General features: G+C 42.2%; 2 protein-coding genes across 3 annotated transcripts; both read right to left on the reverse strand.

Annotated features, from left to right (window-relative positions):
• Positions 1–2375: 2375 nt before the first annotated feature.
• On the reverse strand, positions 2376–14832 carry LOC306943576 (DEP domain-containing protein 1B-like). The gene is made up of 11 exons (XM_079529994.1): positions 14691–14832; positions 13126–13391; positions 11939–12080; positions 11331–11458; positions 10972–11102; positions 10469–10516; positions 9876–10016; positions 6980–7146; positions 6684–6860; positions 6175–6366; positions 2376–4239 (listed from the first exon to the last, which is right to left on the reverse strand). Exons 1-11 carry the CDS (start codon positions 14736–14738, stop codon positions 4075–4077), a joined length of 1605 nt encoding a protein of 534 aa, XP_079386120.1. The 5' UTR covers positions 14739–14832; the 3' UTR covers positions 2376–4074.
• Positions 14833–15911: 1079 nt separating this feature from the next.
• LOC306942988 (very long chain fatty acid elongase 7-like) lies at positions 15912–21700 on the reverse strand. Of its 2 annotated transcripts, none has more exons than XM_079529194.1 (7): positions 21616–21700; positions 21296–21356; positions 20902–21092; positions 20307–20387; positions 19215–19271; positions 18730–18972; positions 15912–17887 (listed from the first exon to the last, which is right to left on the reverse strand). In XM_079529194.1, exons 2-7 carry the CDS (start codon positions 21345–21347, stop codon positions 17627–17629), a joined length of 885 nt encoding a protein of 294 aa, XP_079385320.1. In that variant the 5' UTR covers positions 21348–21356; positions 21616–21700; the 3' UTR covers positions 15912–17626. The 2 variants fall into 2 exon arrangements, with proteins under 2 accessions (XP_079385320.1, XP_079385319.1); XM_079529193.1 differs by lacking the exon at positions 21616–21700 and adding an exon at positions 21476–21598.

Consider the following 21700-nt stretch of genomic DNA (forward strand, 5'->3'; position numbering starts at 1 on the left):
TCTCCACACATGATAGAGTGCTGTCCCGGTGCTGAATCGCTGTTGTTCAACACACACACACACACACACACACACACACACACACACACACACACACACACACACACACACACACACACACACACACACACACACACACACACACACACACACACACACACACACCTCTCAATTATAGAAACTATAGATTACATGGGTCGCTTCCATCAATCACAAGCGTGGGCCCATGCATGCTCCGCTAATAGAGTTGGTAGCTAGGGCTTCTTGCAATAGGTCAACACCTATGTTGCTGAAACTGGGACAGCTATTTCTTTCTGGGCATGCTGGGTTCTTTTTTTATTTATATTTTTTGCCTGCATCAGCACATATTCCACTTCCAATTAGATGTTGCACATTTATTCATACATGAACCTGGAGAATTTGCAGGCTTCCGTAGCCCTGAGGTGCCGGGGGTTTTGGAAATCAAAGAGAACCAGCATTTTGTTTTTAATTGTATCTTATTTTTAAAGTTATTTTTTTTGCAGAGAGGAGGGAGGAAGACATGGTGGGAGTCAGATTTGAACTCTGGTCCTCCACTCACAAAGAGCATAATGGTCTCATCACTAGGCTGAGCCCCCAGGCACTCTGATTTGACTTTTAATTTCCACTCTTTGGAAAAGTAGTACGCTTAGCAAAATACTCACTAATTAATTTGAGGGTTGAGGAGATCCAAGGTTAATTTAATTGTAAGTGTAAAAATGGTCATGGAAAATGAACACAGAGGATGTTTCTGTGAGTACAACTCGCAGACAATGCATCTATCTAACCCAGGCCTGTCGAACTCAACTTGGGGTGAGGGCCCCATTGGTCAAAAGGTCACTTGATGTGGGCCACAACCAGTTGCGGACGCACGCTCACGCTGTCTCAGTCACTGCTATATGTACTTTGTTTTGTTCTGTTTTGTTTTGTGTGTATATATGGACGTACTGTTGTTATACCGTATGTATTGTATGTACTGTTCATTTGTGTTGAGGACCCCCTCGAAAATGAGATGTGACATCTCAAGGGGTTTATCCTTTCAATAAAGGTATATAATAAATTATACTATATGCTACATATATGTATGTATAGTCCGGCAGCTGACAGGCTTCTTTTGTTTTAAAAAAAACTTTTGTTCAAGAAATTTGGTGTATAGTATTTTTTATTGGCCTAAAATATTGTCTATATAGTATACATACATTCATGAATCCACTTGCTGACCGGCTGTCACCATTGGGCAATTTCTTTTATATGGGTTTTTGTGGCCCTACCATTAACATCCTATGGCAGGCAAAACATGTAAAAAATGTCAAACTTCCCTTATGCTTTAAGTAGCATGTGACATGTCAAACTAGGGGGTTCTCATGATTCTGAATCCATTCCAAGCATTCGTTTTGCACAAAATACACTCCTTGGGCTAAAAACGGCCATAGACGTCATGACAAATTTGATGAGGCCAGCACAAAATGTGATGAGGTCAGCACAAGTGGCTATGGCTGTTTTTAGCCCAAGGAGTGTATTTTGTGCAAAACTAATGCTTGGAATGGATTCAGAATCATGAAAACCCCCTAGTTTCAGTAGTTTGACATGTCACATGTTAATGGTAGGGTCACAAGAAACCCCTATAAAAAAATTGCACAATACTAACAGCCGGTCAGCAAGTGGATTCATGCATATATGTATATAGACAATATTTTAGGCCAATAAAAAAGACTACATACCAAATTTCCCACCCGTCCACCGGACTAGTGTGTGTGTGTATATGTCAATTACAATTTAGTACCAAAAGACAAGACCACCAAAGCCAATGCCCCAGTTCTCATAACTATGAATTATTTAAGTCAATTTCCTCACTACATGTAGGGTTGTGAGTTCAAATTGCAATGTGAACAACCAAATTATGCCCCCTTCTTATTTGTCATATTCTTATAAATAATAGATATATTTTATTTTTCATTGCCACCTTCTTGCTATATTTAGTGTTAATGATTAGTTTTCTGTAATGCAGTCAAAAACAAAGATGTAAAAACAAATGAGTTTTTTCAGAATAGGGGCTCATTCTAAAATAATATTTCTACCCCACCACCTACTCAGGAAGACACCATAGCTGCTCCTGCAAGCTGGCCCTGTTGGATTTATATAAAAACACTGCCCCCTAGTGGAAAACATAAAACATCGCCACCAAACATCTGCAGTTACATTCATTCATTTGCTACCTTCTCAGTGCTCACACATTCCAAGTCACTCTGGATATATTGTTTTTAAATACCTACATTATGATGTGCTGAATTATGACTTCAGAAATAAATACTTTAACACAAGATAATCAAGATTTCATTATAGATCCTGTGTTTATTCCAGCATAGATATGAGCACCCTCTCAACAGTCAGTAACAGTTACTCCAGCATTATTCCATATAGGTTCCCACTGTTAAAATATATGTAGTTTTATAATCTGTATACTCATAAACCAGGAACAAGATTCAGACAAATACAAATAAAATGTAGTACAGACAGAAACAGAAATATTAAATCAGAAAGAAAAGAAAAACAAAGATATGTGACAAAAAAAGATGGACCATGTATGAGAATATTTCATATATACATATAAAACAAGCCACGTGTAAACACATCAATCCAGTTAATTGACATCAGGTGATTCATTGATAATGAAATGTATCATTGCATTAAAAGAAATATACAGAATGAACTGCAGGGAAAGCCACATATTAAGACAAAGCTATTGTTATTGTACCTCTTAAGATAAGACAATTTAGTAATCCATTCAAAATGTAGTGCTACAATGTAAACCTAAATTAATATTATGCCCAAACAGACATGTAGTACCATGATGGGTAGATCTGTAGGCCTATGTACCAATGTTACATGTTAAAATAAAATAAGGAAATCTGTGAATCCAATTGAAATGCATTTGCATTGAAATTAGCAAGAGAATGTATGTATCTTTTCAGTAAAGATCATGTGAAATGCATTTTATATTTAGGGTACACACTAAAATCAATTCAGTTAAAATGCTTTTGCTTTGAAATAAGCAAATTACAATTCCTTTGAATAAATCTCTTCAGTAATAACTAAATCTACCCGTATAGTGTATTTCAATGAACATCATTGAACAGTGTTATTTGTTATCAAGAGCTGCACTTATCCACAATTCGCTATAGAATATTCAAGTCTACCAGAACGTTAAGTCCCTTTAGGATTTCTTAAACTCATTTCATAGATAAACAGCATTTGTTCAACAGCAATTAAGATTAACAGTATTATTAAACAATTGTTCTTATACAGTCAGTGACCAAGATGTGTCCACAGTATTACGACTCACATATTCCACCATGTCGTATGTCTCCACTCTCCAGAGAAAATGATGCATTCACATCACATCACTCACGTCTTGAACACTACTTAGGGACCACAGTGTTTCAATGTACCTGACATTGTCATTGGACAAAAGCACATTAAATGTACTAATAACGGCATGGCTTCCCTATAGATCTCTGACATCAATGCCTTACTCAAATAGGGATCCACAACATAACACAACATAACACAAAAAAGAAAATCCTGAAACATACTGGCCTGTTATAAGATCGATCAAGTGGTATGTGCGATTATCTGTGGGGACACAAACGTGTTACTTTCATCTTGGTGTTCAGATAGATTCAATGGCCCTCATTTATGAAACCCTAAGCTTCAAGCACTAGCTTTCAGCTGTTCACAGCTGAAAGAATTTGTGCAATTGTTATTATTTATTGTATGATTAATGAGACTTAATAATGAGAGTGATAATGAGGATGATGCAACTGTAAGGCTTCATCAGGTTACACCAGGCTACATCAGGTTGTTGAAATGTGTGTACATTGTCTCTGAAATGTCGGTGTTATGATCATCATTTACGATAATGTTAATTACATCATATTTGATCTTACACAAGTTCTTCCAGTTGTTGCTCTAAGCAAACAAGCTGTATCTGCCATCATTCCCACGTGACAATACCAAATGCAGTATATGATCCAAGTAGCCAGAGGGGTTGAAGTGTCAAGCCCTGAAACTCCAACTCCTCTGGAAGGTTTGTAAGGGTTTCTTGAGAGTAAGGAACATGAGTTGTGGTTTGAGTCGTGGAGGTTTGTCAGGCAGGACAGCGGCTTCACTCTCAGCAGTAGGAAATCGCTTCTGGTAGATGTCTGGATAGGACCTCTGGAACTACAGAAAATGGTCCTATTAAGGCTTCACAGTTCAATTATATACCAATATCACAATATTAAATAATGCATAGAGAAAAAAGGGGAACTAACCAGGTGCTCAATGGAGATAGCAAAATGTGATAATGATAAAAAGGTGCTCACACGGATCAAAATAGATCAAGACATAGATAAAAAGAGAAGGATCCGGGCACACAAAGTTAAAAAATGAGGAACGCCTGCCCTTTATTAAATTAAAAAGGCAACTGCCAACATTTCAGTTTCGACCTAACAGGTCTTCATCAGGGCAAGAATGAAGGACAACACCAAACATACCGGTACTCATTATATAGCAACAGGAAACACAGCTTTGCAATGAGATAATTAGCAGTGTCAGACACTGGAGCAGTGGAGGCAACACATGCACTTGAACATGGTTTGTTAAGCCAGGTCTGCTACCTTCCACCTGTTAAAAAGCAGACCTGGCTTAACAAACCATTAGGTATGTTCAAGTGCATTTGTTGCCCCCACTGCCCCAGTGTCTCACAGACTAAATCCTTTATAGATTTCAAAACACAGAAAACCTATAAGATTAACGATTTTATCAATTGCAATACTACTCATATCATATATCGTTTGACATGTACCTGTCCTAACATCTTTTATATTGGCAGGACAAAGTGCCGCCTCAGGGATAGATTGGCTGAACACAAATATGCTATTCTAATATAAATGATCCTATTGCTAGACACTTCAGCCAATGCCATAACAGCAATGACACACTCTTGAGAATTACAGGTATAGAACACATCAAACCTTTTCCAAGAGGTGGCGATCGCCTAAGGAAATTGAATCAACGGGAAACCTTTTGGATTCATTCCTTAGACGCTCTCACCCCTCCTGGCCTTAATGAGGATATTGATTTTATGTGTTTTCTTTAGTTTTTTCGTTTTCTACTTTGTTTACTAGACAGTCCAGACAGTGGACTTGTGGTTAGAGTGTCCGCCCTGTAACTGGGAGGTCGGGGGTTCGATCCCCGGCCGGGTCATACCAAAGACTGTAAAAATGGGACCCAATGCCTCCCTGCTTGGCACTCAGCATCAAGGGTTGGATTGGGGGGGTCAAATCTACTAATCAAATGATTCCCGAGCGCGGCACGGCTGCAGCTCACCACTCCTTGGCTGCGGCTCACCGCTCCAAGATATGGGTCAAATGCGGAGAACAAATTTCACTGCGGTAACGTGTGTGACAAATCGTACGACTTTGACTTTTGACTTGACTACTATAATACAAAGTGTTCTTTTCCTTCTGTTGAATATTTGGTGCTTAGCTTTTGCTTGTGTAATCCTCTGGCTGTCACACACGTGTGGCGTCAGCTGTTGATTGACTGCATAATGGCATGTCCATGTTATTACGGCTGTATTAGTATCACTCACGTGCCTCTGACACTGCTAATTATCTCATTGCAAAGCTGTGTTTCCTGTTGCTTTATAATGAGTATGTTTGGTGTTGTCCTTCATTCTTGCCCTGATGTTGGCAGTTGCCTTTTTAATTTAATAAAGGCGTTCCTCATTTTTTAACTTTGTGTGCCCGGATCCTTCTCTTTTCTCTCTCTTTTTTATTAAATAATGCATTTTCCACTTCCAACGAGATCGTAATGTTGCCTAAATGCTGTTCTTAAACAGATTCTGTCTTTCCCCGTCCCTCTTAGCTGACTCTGCAACCTCCACCTTTCTCTCTATCAACTCGTGGTTTAAATCTTCTCTATCCTTTGTCGTCCAGGCTTTCTGAACCCCTGTGAGCTGAAGGAACAAAGCAGCTAAAAGGAAGTGTCACAAAATAGTCTCAACCAATGCACTCTCACTTTCAGATAACAGTTGTACAGTAACTTGAGAAAAACTAACACATCTGTTTGAGCCTCTTCCTCGTCCTTGGCAGAGAGCTCTTTTTGACATACCTGTTTGAGCCTCTTCCTCTTGTCCTTGGCAGAGAGCTCTTTGTCAGCAATCAGACCCTCCAGAAGCTCCTGCAGAGGCCCCTGCGTGGCCAGGCCCCTCTGCTTCTCAAACTCTGCCCTGCTGATCTGCTCACAGAAGGCTGGAGACGGCGTGGATGGGTCTGCATCTGCACCGGAACCTGAGTACTTTATCTGATGGAGACATATTGTTCGATGCTTTAAAGCTCAAGAGCAGAACTTTCAATTGCTCTACTGACTCCACTAGTTGTGTCAAAATAAGCCAGATTTCCTCTTTCGCCCTGAATACCCTCACCTGCGACTACTGCAGCCAAAGCTAGACAACCCTAACACACAGTTACTACTGGTCATCTTGTGGTGGATAATCCTCTATAGTGGGAACAATGGGTATGCATTTCACAAGGTCTGTGGTTGGCTTTGGAATTAAAAGGTACTACCAGACTTCTGCACATAGTTGGGGAACGACAAACAACCGATAGGTGTGTGCTGACCTGTACCCGTCGGAGATGGGAGAGGTGATCCTCTACGTGGCGGTGGAGGTTGGACGGCACCTGGAGAATGATCTGGTGTTGTTCCAACATGAAGCTCACCAGCTGGGTGGCCAGGAGGTCATCTAGGTCCACCTCCTCAGCAGAGCCCAGGATGCAACGAGAGAATGTCTGCACCATCTGCAAAGAGACGGGCCATAAAGAACACTACCTGACTATCTATTCAAGGTCAAGATACCGTACATTTGATGGACAACAATGGACATATGATGTAGCCGGTGGAAGAAAAGTGTATGTACCAGTGTACGGGTAGCAATAGTGTCGTTAAGTGGAGGCAGAGCCGGGTTCTCGCACACGCGGGCCATGAGACGCAGTAGAAGCTGTAAGCGTCTTCTGTTAGCTGGTGGCAGTAGGAGGCAGCTGACCTGGAGAGCTTCAACTGCTACCTCCTGCTGTGGGAGCAGGCCTGGGGAGAAGAGAGATGATGATTGAAGTATACATACTGTACTAGGGCCGCTTGCTGTCTAGAGCAGTGGTTTTCAACCTTTTTCATATCAAGGCCCATTATTAATTCAGCATTTGAGCCACGGACCACCATTTGATGACATTTAGCCCTGCAGACCAGTCAGTTGGCTAATGCAGATGTTTAACAATAATTTAACTCTTGAGAGCGTAAAATTAAACCAAATGGACCCGTAAGCTCTATAAGGGTTTTCTTGTGTACCCTGTTCTTGGTTTTTGTTATTGTTTTACCTTTCTGTTGTGTTCCTGTGTTTTTGAAGTATTGTATTTTCCTTGTTTCTTAGTTGCTGTTTTGCTTTACACTGTGAACGTTTATTTTGTAGTCTTGTTTTGTGCCTTCCTGTCTGCCCCTGTAGTTCTGTTCCTGTCTTGTCTCACTAGTCCTGTGATTGCCAGTGTTTCCACCTGTGTCCCCTTAGTTCCCCAGCCTATCCCAGTGTTGATTGTCAGTGGTGTTCACCTGTGTGTAGTTCTCCCATGTCTATAAGTATGCCCTTGTGTTTTCAGTTTCTTGTTCGTTCGTAAATTGTTGTCAGTGTTATTTTCTTGCTCCTAGTGTTCCCTAGTTTACTCGTGTTCCTGTCTTTGTTCCTGTTTCCCTGTTTTTGAGTTAATAAACTCCCTTGCATTTGAACCATCCTGCTCTGCTTCACTGTCTGCGCTTGGGTCCTACACCTCTCTGCCCCGCACCGTGACAGTACGAACGAACCAAAATGGACCCAGCGGACAATGCAGAGGTGGACGAGTTTGCCAAACTGCTACTCTCCATGAGTTCCATAATGGAAGACTGCCTTCGTCCGTCCACCAGTGAAGAGAAGAAGATCGAGTCTGTGAAACAGGTTCTCCGCGTGGCCTACTCCAGGCCCGACCTAGCAGGCAAGCTGGATGGGGTTATTAAGGGGTTGTGGGCTGCCATAGGCAATGTGCCTGCTAGCCTTCGGGCTGCTAGCCATGTGCCTGCTAGCCTTCGGGCTGCTAGCCTTCGACCTGCTTCACCACCTGCTCTACAGCCTGCTAGCCCTCAATCTGCTTCCCTGTCTGCTCACCATCCCAGCTTGCCCTTTACCTGGAAGAACTTTGGGGTGACCAGGGTGGTGTTTTTTGAAGACGGTGAGTTCCTTGAGCAACTTGCTCAATATTGGAGGAGGGACCCTGAATTCGCCCAGTATTTGGCGTTTTTTCGGTGGGAGAGTCGTGGTGCACCTCATCCTCAGTGGGCACCTCCTGCCTCTTCTGTTCCTGTGCATGCTCCACGCCCCAATCCTGCCCAGCTTCAGGAGCCTCCGCCGCCCGGCATTCATGAGCCTCCGCCGCCCGGCATCCAGGAGCCTCAGCCTGGCATCCAGGAGCCTCCGTCCGGCATCCAGGAGCCTCCGTCCGGCATCCAGGAGCCTACACACTGCATCCAGGAGCCTCCGCCGCCCGGCATCCAGGAGTCCCAGCTCCCCAGCACTTGTCCGCCTGCAGTCCCGCCTGCAGCCCTGTCGCGTCCATCTGCAGTCCCACCTGCAGCCCTGTCACGTCCATCTGCAGTCCCACCTGCAGCCCTGTCACGTCCATCTGCAGTCCCGCCTGCAGCCCTGTCACGTCCATCTGCAGTCCCGCCTGCAGCCCTGTCACGTCCATCTGCAGTCCCGCCTGCAGCCCTGTCACGTCCATCTGCAGTCCCGCCTGCAGCCCCGTCACGTCCATCTGCAGTCCCGCCTGCAGCCCCGCCACGTCCATCTGCAGTCCCGCCTGCAGCCCCGTCACGTCCATCTGCAGTCCCGCCTGCAGCCCCGTCACGTGATTGCCAGTGTTTCCACCTGTGTCCCCTTAGTTCCCCAGCCTATCCCAGTGTTGATTGTCAGTGGTGTTCACCTGTGTCTAGTTCTCCCATGTCTATAAGTATGCCCTTGTGTTTTCAGTTCCTTGTTCGTTCGTAAATTGTTGTCAGTGTTATTTTCTTGCTCCTAGTGTTCCCTAGTTTACTCGTGTTCCTGTCTTTGTTCCTGTTTCCCTGTTTTTGAGTTAATAAACTCCCTTGCATTTGAACCATCCTGCTCTGCTTCACTATCTGCGCTTGGGTCCTACACCTCTCTGCCCCGCACCGTGACAGGTATTTAGCTGGGGCCCACCTGGAACCCCCTCAAGGACCACTGGTGGTCCACAGGTCTAGAGAAAAACAAAGCTAAATTAAATGTATTATTCATTACGCTCTTGAGCTTGTACATAACAAATTGCACCCACTGGTAATGGGCCATTCAATTCAACGCACAATATTTGCTGCTAGAACCTCAAGTGGTTTGGTGTGACCAGCCTTCTCGATTAAGGGACTTTCTTGTCCTGAATTTACGCTCTCAAGCAGCTCTTACTCCCAGCCTCTGTTTATGTTTATTAAAGGATCCCCATTAGAGACACATGAATGAGCCTCTACTCTTCCTGGGGTCCGGTGTAGCACCTCCCCTAATCAAAATGGTTATGGTTATGTTTAGGTTAGGGATTCATTAAGGTGAGGGTTAGGGCCATGGCTGGCATTAGGGTGTGCAATCATACAGAGTGCGTGTCAACAGTTCAATGACAGCATACAGTAGACTTTTGCATTTTATTTTATACGAGATTAAAGGACCATTTAACTAACAAGATTCTTAGATTAAATGCAATCAATTGTTTGTACGGTCTAGGCTGACTTACTGAGAATGTTGACATACACATCATACAGATGGAATGTCAGTAGTGGTTCCTTGAGTCTCTGAAAGTAATCTGCAACCGTCCTCAGGACGTCCCTCTCAAATCCTGGGTACATGGGTTGCTTGCTTTCACTGCCATTAGGCCCTGACAATGAAGATGAATAAATGTTTTACTGCAGTGCTAACATAATGCTGAAGAAAAGACAGATCTTAACCACATGAACCTAGTGTTCCTATTCTGGATATGTCATGAGTGAACTTTCGGCGAAAATAGACGTAACATTTGGTGAAAATAGTGGATCTACAAGCTCACACCGTGTGTAAATCCGTTATTTCCAACAATGAGATTTGGTGTGGAGGGAAAAGGACGGGGCCAAGTACCGGTTAAAGGGCTTAAGTTGTTAAACTGAAATTCCATTCAGTGAATATAGTACTGTACATGCACGCACATAGACAAATACATACTACCTAGTGTGTATATAACTTGATAACATTACAGCTAGTACCTAATCATTTCACTCTAAACAACTTAGTTTTTTCCACAGATACAGCATATTAGAATTTCAAGGTTGATTAGTACAATTAAACAATACTCACAGTTAGCGAGGCATTTCATGGCTGATAACACCCAATAGGGCATGTCCTCTGTGCAGTAAGCAAAAGGGGAGACAGGTGAGGGAAAAACAAAAACATATCATCCTATCCTAACACCGGGGCTCCACCGGGCGCGTCAGCGTCGCGTCTCCGTCACCGTCAGGGAATGTTCCCTTTTTAATCAATGAAGGGTGGCTCCACTGCCTGTGTTTTTTGACGCACGCGACGGAGACGCAACGCGTCCGGTGGAGCCCTGGCGTAATGAGGGCTGAGCAAAAATGGAAATCTATCTGTTCTGTATCTGTTCACTAATGAAAATCATTATTTGTATATTATATTTTTGGATTGACAGGTTCTCAAACGTTTTAATTTCAAAGACCCCAGTGTACAAATTGAACCAAATGGAGTTGGACCCTTATTTTGTCAATTTCCAAAACGACATGAAAACTATAGGTTTTCCAGGATGTGTGAGATAAAGTTTAAATTGGCTCAAGAACATATTATACCTGCTTTGTTCTTTAATATGACAATTCCACTCTTGTTAACACTGAACACATTTTGAACAAGGTGCTGTGCATTCACATATTTTGGGTCCAGTACTCCGTTCATCGTCTTCAGTTCCAGGACTCTCTGTAAACTAACGGGGAAAAAAATACAAATCAGGAATTTAGTTGATGCTCTTGTGCAAGAGCCCCAAGTGTTACCACAAACTAAGCTTCAGTTCTTCTTAGATCAGCAACATTACAATGACATAATAGTAGGAAATTCAATGACTGAAAATACTGTAAGTAAAAACTAAATAAAACAAATCTGGTTACCTTTAAAAAAAATGAAGACAGGGTAGAGGTGCCAGGAAGGTACTTACTGTGCAATCGTCATGGTCTTCCAAATATGGTCCACTTCCTTGGGGGTAATCTCCTTTCTGCGGACAAGCTTGCACTCCTGCACCTCCCCAATAGCTATGCTGTGCCTCTTATTCCATGACTCTGGGTTCTGAAACAGAGTTAAGTGTATAGAGATTCCTTTCTAGTGTCATCAGATATAAATCTGCTTTTGAACCTATGTTTCACCTCTTGTATTTTGGCAAAGCAAGTATGTTCCATCTAGCCAACACTAATTTCCCAAACTTGTAGAAGTCCCTTGTTGTCCAACATACTATCAAAACAAGGTCCAGAGCCGTACTGTTACTTAGGTCAGCATAATTCTTCATTGCAATGAACACGTGCGTCATACTTTTTTCCTGGAACAACATTATGAAGTGACAGGAATTGCTTTTTCAATCTCCATATCTCGAACATTTGAGGACAAATGTGTGCATTGCCATACCAGGGCTACTGTTAACATTGCCATCTCTTACTAGTGCTAGCCTATTACTAAGTATGGTCATCTCACACAGTCAAATAGCAATGAAATGGCTAATAGTAATATCAAATAGTAATAGCTATTACTAGCATGGTCATCTCTCCGTCGTACCAGTGCTAGTGGCCTCATGGGGACAAAGTTCTCCGGCAGTGGCAGCTCCTCGTAGTCATCCCAGCGGATCAGTCTGGGCATGTCCCCTTCTGTCAGTGGGGGTCTCTGGGGAACAGGCTTCAGAGGAGAAGTGGCTGGGAACCTGGATACACAGTAAACAGAGCATGATGACAGCACCCTATGTACCCAATGATTTTAAGCTGACTTTGAAGAATACTGGGTATGCTTTCCCCCCCCACACTTTTGGTTCCATCAAGGTATAAGTTTGTCAAAATGTGATCAAGTAAAGAGCTTACAGCTACCACTTTAACTAGGAGGCCAAAGTGGGTGGAGCACTAGGCAAGACAGCAGGGTTCCCCTTCCCTCCCTCTCTCCTCCCTTTCTTTTACCATTTTACTTTGACCTTTTGTCTTTCTTTCTTTTCTTTTTGAGGGGCGATAGCCCCTCCTATGTCTAGCTTTTAGTGTATGTGCAAACACAAACTTTGTCCTAACAAACATTAAATGCCATTGACAATGAATGGACAATTTTGAGTGTTCGTGTAAACACAAACATTGCGTAACACAAACATTAAAGACGAAGGTGAGGATGCAAAAAAAGGCCCTTTTTAGAAAACAGGAACAGCAGTGGTGTTTTTACTCAATGTGACTCTAATGTTTGAATAAAGCCTGAATTAATGAATCAGACTGCCAGTGAGTTGTAATTGGAAACTCTCAGAACAGTTGGTGACACTCATGTTCAAACCTGTTGATCAATCATTGTAATTACTGTAAGACCTGAATCTAAATTGCTTTTCCTGTGCAGCGCAGGACGGTATTGTTTTCCTGCATAGTGCAGGACAGGTTTTTACTTCTGCTCTGTATTGTTGATGCTTCTTCTTTTTGCCATGTATAGCTGTACTGTACCTGTAACTCTGTAACCTTAACTGCTGTGTGTGTATCCGTCCGTCCGTCCGTCCTATCTATCTATCTATCTATCTATCTATCTATCTATCTATCTATCTATCTATCTATCTATCTATCTATCTATCTATCTATCTATCTATCTATCTATCTATCTATCTATCTATCTATCTATCTATCTATCTATCTATCTATCTATCTATCTATCTATCTATCTATCTATCTATCTATCTATCTATCTATCTATCTATCTATCTATCTATCTATCTATCTATCTATCATTACCTGTACAGCTGACCATTGTCTTCAAAGTCCTCTTTCCCATGGCGTCCCTTGATGTCCTCGATGACGTGGTTCTTCAGGAACTTTCTGAGCAGCTGCAGTGTCTGGTAGCGGGTCACATTGGGTCCAAAGTACTGGTTCTGCCTCAGCAACAGATGGAGACAATCCACTGCCTCGGATCCGGTGAAGCTATGCTCGTAGCTGCGGAAGTGCAACCAGTGTCTTCTGACCGGCATGCTTCCCCGAAACAGTTTGATGGTTTCATTCCACTGTAGAGTGAATAAAGCGGCACGCACATCCAAAGTTAAAAGGCCAGGTGATGGGCAGAGAGAACAACAAAGTCTGCAGTGCACTGCACACTGATTGCTCCAAAGGTATTTTATTACCACCATGGTTTATGTTTCTTCTCAAAACGTCAACCATGTTCTTGATGGTAATACAATAACCTTCTGAGCATGGATCCAGTGTGCATACTTTGTTGTTCTATTCATTCCACTGTAGGACTGAGGGAGATGGAGATGGGAAAAACAGATGTCCTCAAATCAGCACACCAAACCAACTAGTTTTTCCGTGGAATTCTGAATCAATCAGTAATTGATGAGGCAATTACAATAGGAGTTACAAGACAATATATTCTATAGGGTGATGTTTATTAATGCTTTTAATGTACATGATATCATGGGGAGAACCCGGAGAAGTACAACACTCAGGTGGCACCCATCGTGGCAGCGGTGGCCGAACGGATAGCGGCGCGGTCTAGATACCGGAAGGTTCCCAGTTCGAATCAGCCGTCCGACACGTTAAAATTACCACCGCTGAAATGCCCTTGAACAAGGCATCAACCACTACGATGAAATGTGTTCTATGAGCAGGGCCTGGCTGGAAACAAGTTCTTGAGCTTAGCCCAGATACCCTGGGTAAATATAGATTTCATTTCATTTCATTTCAGGTCGGGGGTACAGTAGTTCTGCCAAAGAGCGCAGAGATCAGACAATAGTTTTACTAGCTGCTTCAAGAACAAGCTGAACCATAACAAGACAGGCTGTATACCAAAACAATAGCTAACAGGCCTAGTGGAGACATCTAGGCTCTTGCAAGCTACCAAATATCATAATGTACCGGTATTCTATAAGTAGGCTACTATAAGCGATGGAAAATGGAAAGGTTAGATAAGCAATCATAACAAGAATATAGTAGCCTATTAACTATACTGCACCCCCAAGAATATTTAAAAAGAGGAAAATTAGGTAGGCCTACATTATGGTCGAAGACTCTTTGTTATTCAGGAATAACAGCCTACTTTCTAGTGTATGAGAGAGATAGTTTAAACTGGGTGTAATTACACTGTAATAACGTTGGTTTAGACTAGATTCTCAATACTAATTAACATTTCCCGTTCCTTCCTGCAGATAACTCTTTAGCGAAACATAATTATTTATTTTAGCATAGACTATATATAGCCCGGCTACAAACTTACCCTTTCTTTATATTTCGTAATCATCTTGTAATAACACACTCGGTCGGTCGGACGGACGCACGCACGCACGCACGAGAGACGAGAATCTTACCAGCTTTGTTGCTCTGTATGGTCCCGGTCCAACTTTTCTCCCGTCCATTTTCGTCTAAAGAAGCATGCATGAAATCATAAATGTGAACGAAATGTCTAAACCTGGTCAGGACCGAGAACAACACTGACTTATCCGTTCATGTTGAAGTTGGTCTGCAGTGATCCCCAGGACACACAGCACAGGTTTCCACAGCAACAACACGGACGCCTCGGCTAATTTATAACAATAAACTTTGAATTCCAGCAGTACGAAGGAGGAGCGCCGTGATTGGACAGAGGACGGACTGATCCCCACGCCGGCGACGTGAGCGCAGCGTTGGCGTCACTCATTTACTCAAGCCACCCACTTCTTGCATGTTGCACTGAAATAGGTGACCTATGTTTTTTGGGACGCAATAGCCTAAGCTTTAGTTAGAGTTTAGAGTGACTCTCGTAGATGTGTTTTATCGATTGTCGGACACCAGCGGAGCGAAGACCTTAGGGCTCCGAACATGTAGTACAAATGCGAAATAGAAGGTGCTTACCCTGAGATGTCCTAAATGTTGGAGAGGCCTGAGGCCTACGGGGTACTTGTGCAATTCATTAGTCCGTAGTTGTCAATAAATAAGTGTTTTCATCCAGTCTGGTCGATTCTGTCGGTAGTGAGGGGCGCGTATCCGGTGAAACCCGGAATTACGCTCAACGTAAACGGGAAGTAAACGAGGGGGAAAATGGCGTTCGGCCACAAACGAGATTAAAACACGTCTTTATTGAAAACTACGGTCTAATACATTGCACAAGAAACCCGTGGGCCTCTCGAACATTTGGGGAATCAGGGTAAGCACTAGCTCCGTTTGACACCTCCATATCTACGCTGCTACGCTTTAGCTCCGAGCTAAAGATATTGACGTTCCAAACAGAGCTGGTAAGTAAGCATTGCATTTGTACATGTAATGTTCGGAACCCTAAGGTCTCTGAAAATGTCAAATTCAACAAATTAGCCTACATCTACGAGAGTACTCTAAATCTTAGGCTAGCCTACGCAGCTACGCCTATATACAGTAAATTAACAATGTTTTTTTTGGGGTGGGCTGTTATACTATAGGCCTGATTGATTTTAATTTTTTATTAACAGATTGCAGAATGGGTACAGTCAGGAAGGTACAGGTCAATACAAAAAACGCTAAGAGGATAGAATTGTTTACATCAGAGTCCTCCATTTTCAATTCAGAAGAAAAACATCAAATAAACATATTAAATGTAGTATGCAATGCATTAGTAATACACACTGGACATATGTTTAAGTCCATAAGCATAAGGCTTGGCTACATAATTTATTTTAATATAAAAGTCATTTTATTTTCATTCACATAACATACAGCAGCAGTGTCATTTCACTTAACTGAAATAGTCAGCCAGTTGTACAAGAAAGCAATGCAATGCCATTTCATCACCAGCTCTTTTAGGAACAGGATTTAGAAGAGCCTCAAAATGTAAAAACAAACAATATAAATAAATTCATCTAAAGTAAATAGTTTAACTCTTTGAGTTATTTGAACAAGCTTGAAATCTGAAGCTTGAAGTTCCACTGTCATGCCAGGGCCTCTTTCTAGATCAGCTTTCAAGCCCAAATTTATTTCAGGAGTTATTCACATTTCCTTCATTATACATTTTGTAGTCCACGAGTCCATTCCCCCCCCGCCCCTCTTTAAAAATAAATAATGCAATACATAAAACACCAACGTTAAAACTAAGTGAGATATTCTGTGAAATGTTTGACATCAACCCATTCAGACCTGGTGTTCTGTAACCTATACGTTGTTTTACCTTTCATGCCGGGAGCTACATCTGTGTCTCATACACCTCATATATAGTAACATACATTATTTTGAAGGTCTTCAGAAAACCTTAGGTTAGATTTTAGAAGGCGTTTTTAGAAGTCGGCCTCGGGTCTAAATGGGTTAAGACACTTTAGATACTGTAGTGTAGTACAGGGCTTTCCTGATAATTTTTGATTAGGAATTATCACAGAGGCAAGAACCATTGTGCCAACTGGAGGAGGTCCATTGTACTGTTTCCTTGACAAACACAACCAGAGAACAGAGGTTTAAAAAGTGAATATTCTGAGGGAAAGGATCAACTGGACACGGTAGGACAGAGGTAGTCAGGTGGCACCGGTCCAGTGAAAGATTTTAGGTAAAACCTTAAAGGGATAGTTTAACTTAAGCTGTATGGAATACTTGCCATTAATATAGTGGTTGCAACTGTATTAATTGATTGTTAATACTTGTTGAGTTCTGCTCTGGTTTTGGTCAATATTAAAGTAGTTCCGGTCATTTTGTGGGAGGCAATGGGGCCACGCAGTAAAAGTAAATTAATTCACAAAAGTTAATGTCATTTGTATTATTGACCCATTTCTAATATATTAGCACAACTTTGACCCCTCCATCACATGGAACTATGTTTTGGGTGTAGTGACAAAAAAACAAAAGTTGCACTAATATTTTAGAAATAGGTCAACAATACAAATGGCGTTAGTTTTGTGGATTCATTTACTTTGAATGCATGGCCCCCTGTGACAAAATTACCGGACTACTTAATATTTCACCAAAACCAGAGCAGAACTCCCACCACAGGACTCGGGCAATCAATGAATACTGTTGCAACCACTATATTAATGGCAAGTATTTCATACAACTTAAGTTAAAAAAAAAATGGAACTATCCCTTTAAGATTAAATCATATTGTAGTATAAAGCAGTGGTTCTCAAAGTGGGGTCTAGGGTCCCTCACGGTTATTTGAGGCCAGGGGTTCCAAATGGACCGTTACAGGTCTGTAATGGACCAAATGGACCTGTTACGGGTTCATTAAGTTCCATGCAAACACTGAGTTATTGGGGTCTTTGCAATTAAAAGGTTTGAAAACCACTGTCATAAAGGAATCCTTGTATGGACAATTTTAATCATCCTTATTAAGAATACGTTGGCTGTGGCTCCTCCCGTTGCTGTGAATGCAGTTGTCATTTTGAAGAGCTTTGCCATTCTGGAGATGCATGGGAAGCCTCTTGCCTCTGACGTATGCATGGAACCAGAAGTTGAGGAAGAGGACCGTGAACAACACAGCATAGAGCCCAATGAGGTACAGGATGATGGGGTACTGGTAGGGACAGCCGTTGAAGAAGATCTGGCCAATGTGGATGCCTGCTATCACAAACTGGACCTGCAGGATAAGGAAGAACGTACTTGTTTTAGAAGAATGTTTTGTTTAAATACATGTTCAAGGGATGGTCGTCTGTAAAACATATCGTTGCTGTCGGGAGGAAACCTCATAACTCCATTTGATGCTACCGAATACCCTTTACATCTGTGTGTTGTTATGAACATATTGAACCAATGGAAAGTATCAAAAAGCACTTCTGAAAGAACCTCTCAACTCCATTTGATCCTCAAACTGTCAGTAGAAACACTTAACTCCACTGCTCTGTGGGGACACTGACTGCAGCTCAGCCTCAGAGCCGCGCGGAAGATAAACAAAAAGAACAACAGTTTCTGTGTGTGTGTCTGTCCATGCGTACATGTGAGTGAGCGAGAGAGAGAGAGAGAGAGACAGATACTAAAAGACGGGGGGTGTGTGTGTGTGCGCGCGACTGTGCGTGCGTGTATGTGTGATAATCAAACTTGGAGATCCAGTGTCAGTGGAGTTAAGAGGTTTTCTGTCATTGATAAGAACTATCTTGACAAAGAAAACCACCTAACTCCACTTGAGCTGTATTCAGGTAAAGTGGTGATAATATAATGACACATGCAAGTATCTGATAATATACAAAGTCACAATACCAACTTTGATGAGGCAGTATTGCTTCGTTTAAAAAAATATATAAGGTTTTATTCAATTTCTGAAAAATGTAAAATTTGTTTTACCATTTCCTGAAAAATGAAGATTTTGGAGTTAAGAGGTTCCTCCCGACAGCAGAGATATTGAGGTTCACTTAAAAATAAACATACTAACAGGAGGCAAAAATTAATGACAATAAAAACAATTAAAAGGGCACCGCCACCTACCAGTTGGATAGTGGTCAGGTACTTCTTCCACCACAGGTACTTCTGGTAGGCAGGCCCCAGGGCAGTCATGCCATAGTACGTGTACATGATGACATGAACACCACAGTTAAGAAGGGCATGGAAGGATCCATGGCCACCGGGGGAAAACTTGACCCCAAACCACCAAGTGAATGGCATGACGGAATGGTGAAAAACATGGAGGAACGACACTTGTTTGGTCTTTTTTCGGAGAACAAAGAAGACCTGATGAAGAGAGAGGGAGAAACGCGTGGTTAATGCAGAATCAAATATCTTGCCAAGTATGTGCCTGTTTGAAGGGAGTGCTTTGCACACCTGCATACTTGATGAGTTATTTTGAGCACAAGAGATGACAAGATCTCAACAATATCTCTTAGTTCAATGGTTCGGGACGACAGGACATACTAAACATGCCAGTGAGTAATGCAGTTATACTAGTAGAGACTAGTGTGTCATAGTGTGCTTACCGTGTCTAGCATTTCAATCATCTTTGAGAACCAGTACAGCCAGCAAGTTGCCGCCATCTGTAGAATGGAACAAAACATTTAAAATCAGATAGAAACTGACTAAGAGATGAGTCTACAGCCCTGCTAGCAGCCCCTAGACTACAGGCCATGCTTCACCTTACACCCAAATTGAAATTTGGCTGAAGGGTGGCGCTAGACGGAAAGGCCATTCACATCAAGTTATTTACTTGCATAGCCACGAGTTACTATCCTGGTTATAGCCTGGTAGGCATACCATTTTGGGTTTATGATCCGGTCGGGAGCAGATGATATCTTAAGTCATGTTATGGTCATGAATAAAAATAAAAGTCAGGTTTGTAGTCAGCAGGGCCGGATTTAGCCAGCCCCACTCAGGTGGGCAGACAGAATTGTAAGGGGGGGGCGACTCCGCCGGCGCGGGTGGGGTGTCAAACCCACATTGGGTGGGCAGGACGCACGTTTGGGTGGGCTATGCCCACCCCTGCCCCCCCCTAGAACCGGCCCTGGTAGTCAGACCCCCAAACCGGAATCAGAATTACCCAAAATAATTCCCTGCATCATAATTTTAGGGCCTACCCAATTTTATAGAAAAAGGCAGATGCACACCAACAGGTTGGTGGCAGATGCATAGGACAAAAGTGCATAATATTAAAAAGGCATCTTTGAAAAACAAGGAAAAGGACCATCTTTGAACAACAAAGAAAGGGCCTACCGAATAAAAGCCTTGATATGGCGTATGAATCAGTCAAGTTTCTTCAAGTACTTCTTGGAATAGTTAAGTTTGGTATATCCGTATTTTATTCCAACTCGTAGTGACTGGTGAGACTAAAAACAAACATGGGGGTGACCATAATTGGGGGGGGGGGGGGGGGGGGGGGGGGGCTGGTTAACCAATAACCAAAGGGGGAGTGGTTAACCTGTTTGGCAAATAACTCTTTATTCGAGTTCACCCAATTGTCTGCCTGTCTGTTTGTCTGCCTGCCTGAACCCCTACTAACTAGAGCTCTGCTGCTGAATTACGGAACTAAAAACAATTGGATATTTGTAAATATATGGTTCTAATTTGTTACTTACCCTGAGTGCCATAGGCGAGTTGGAGTAGTCCACAATCTCACAACGGAACGAGTAGCCTTTTGCCCACCCTGACATGAGAAACTAGGAAACACAATGGGGAAGAGAATACGTGAACCCTAGCTTCCCTATTCAGGGCATGCATGTCATTAGACAAACATTCTGTGAAAATAGCACATCTACAAGCTCACGGCACGTGCAGCGAGTTTCTGGATCAGCTATTTTTGGCAAACGAGAAGTGGGGGCCAAGTATAGACTAACCCTAACCATATAGTATAGGGATTAAGTGGTTAATTGTTAATTACAAGGATCCATGTTATGGGGAAACATAAATAATTCCATGTGTGTACACTAATATCAACATTACATCAATGCCTGTTACTATATCACTGAAAAGATGTTAGATAAATTAAAACATAAATTGATAGTGTACATTGTGCACTTGTTTTCCAATAGAAGACAAGTGGCACAAACCAAATACCAGAATATTAAGTAAATGCAGCAGATTGTACAGAAACATTTTACTTTATATAAAAGTATAGACAAAGTTGTGTCCACAGATGCCTACAGGTATAGTCATCATGATGAGAGAACCTACCTCATATATCATGTATGCAGACAAGCCCACAGCGCTGAAGTTGTAGATGACCATGGCGTTCTTGAGTTCAAAGGCCTTATGGTTTTCCATCAAACGTGGCCCCAGTTTTGTGACAAAGTATATGTATGATAGGACAATGCAGGTCTGAGGCCAGACAGAAGACATGAGAAACCAGTCCTGGGTTCTGGGGTCTGTGCCAAGAAAAAGAGAAAAAACAAAAGCACATTTTACGCAACTGTATACTGTTGTATCGAATTCCATGTTCCCGATCATTTATTTACAACAGGCTACCAAATAAGGTAGCCTGTTGCCATTTACTGTACATATTGTATGATGCACACACACGCTAGGCATCATTTGATAGTGATTTGTAAATATGATAATTGCAACTTACCAGCATTCTTATACCAGCCATCATAAAGCGTCGTCGAGTCATTTTTAGACATTTTTTTTACCTAAAATGTGAAAAGATTTGATCACTTTCTGCCCTACTACTCCTGCATGTTATTTCTATTTTCTATTCAAATATGACATGTATTTTTCAAGAGGAAACTCCCATAGAAATGTTGTTCACCATGAGTTCAGTCAAATTAACAGTTTTCTGCCTGACATGCAATTAACCTGACATTAAAATGTTGTTGGTCACATACAAAATGGCAATGCTATCAAACTCCAGTCCAGAGGCATAGTTTAGGGAAAATTAGGTCAACCTACCTGCCTGTTACAAAACAGGGAATTCCTGTGGCTGGCTTTGTAGTCCTGATCCACTCCTCAAAGCTGAAACTGATTATTACCATTG

Source organism: Electrona antarctica (genome assembly GCF_951216825.1).
Source record: "Electrona antarctica genome assembly, chromosome: 19".
NCBI lineage: Eukaryota > Metazoa > Chordata > Actinopteri > Myctophiformes > Myctophidae > Electrona > Electrona antarctica.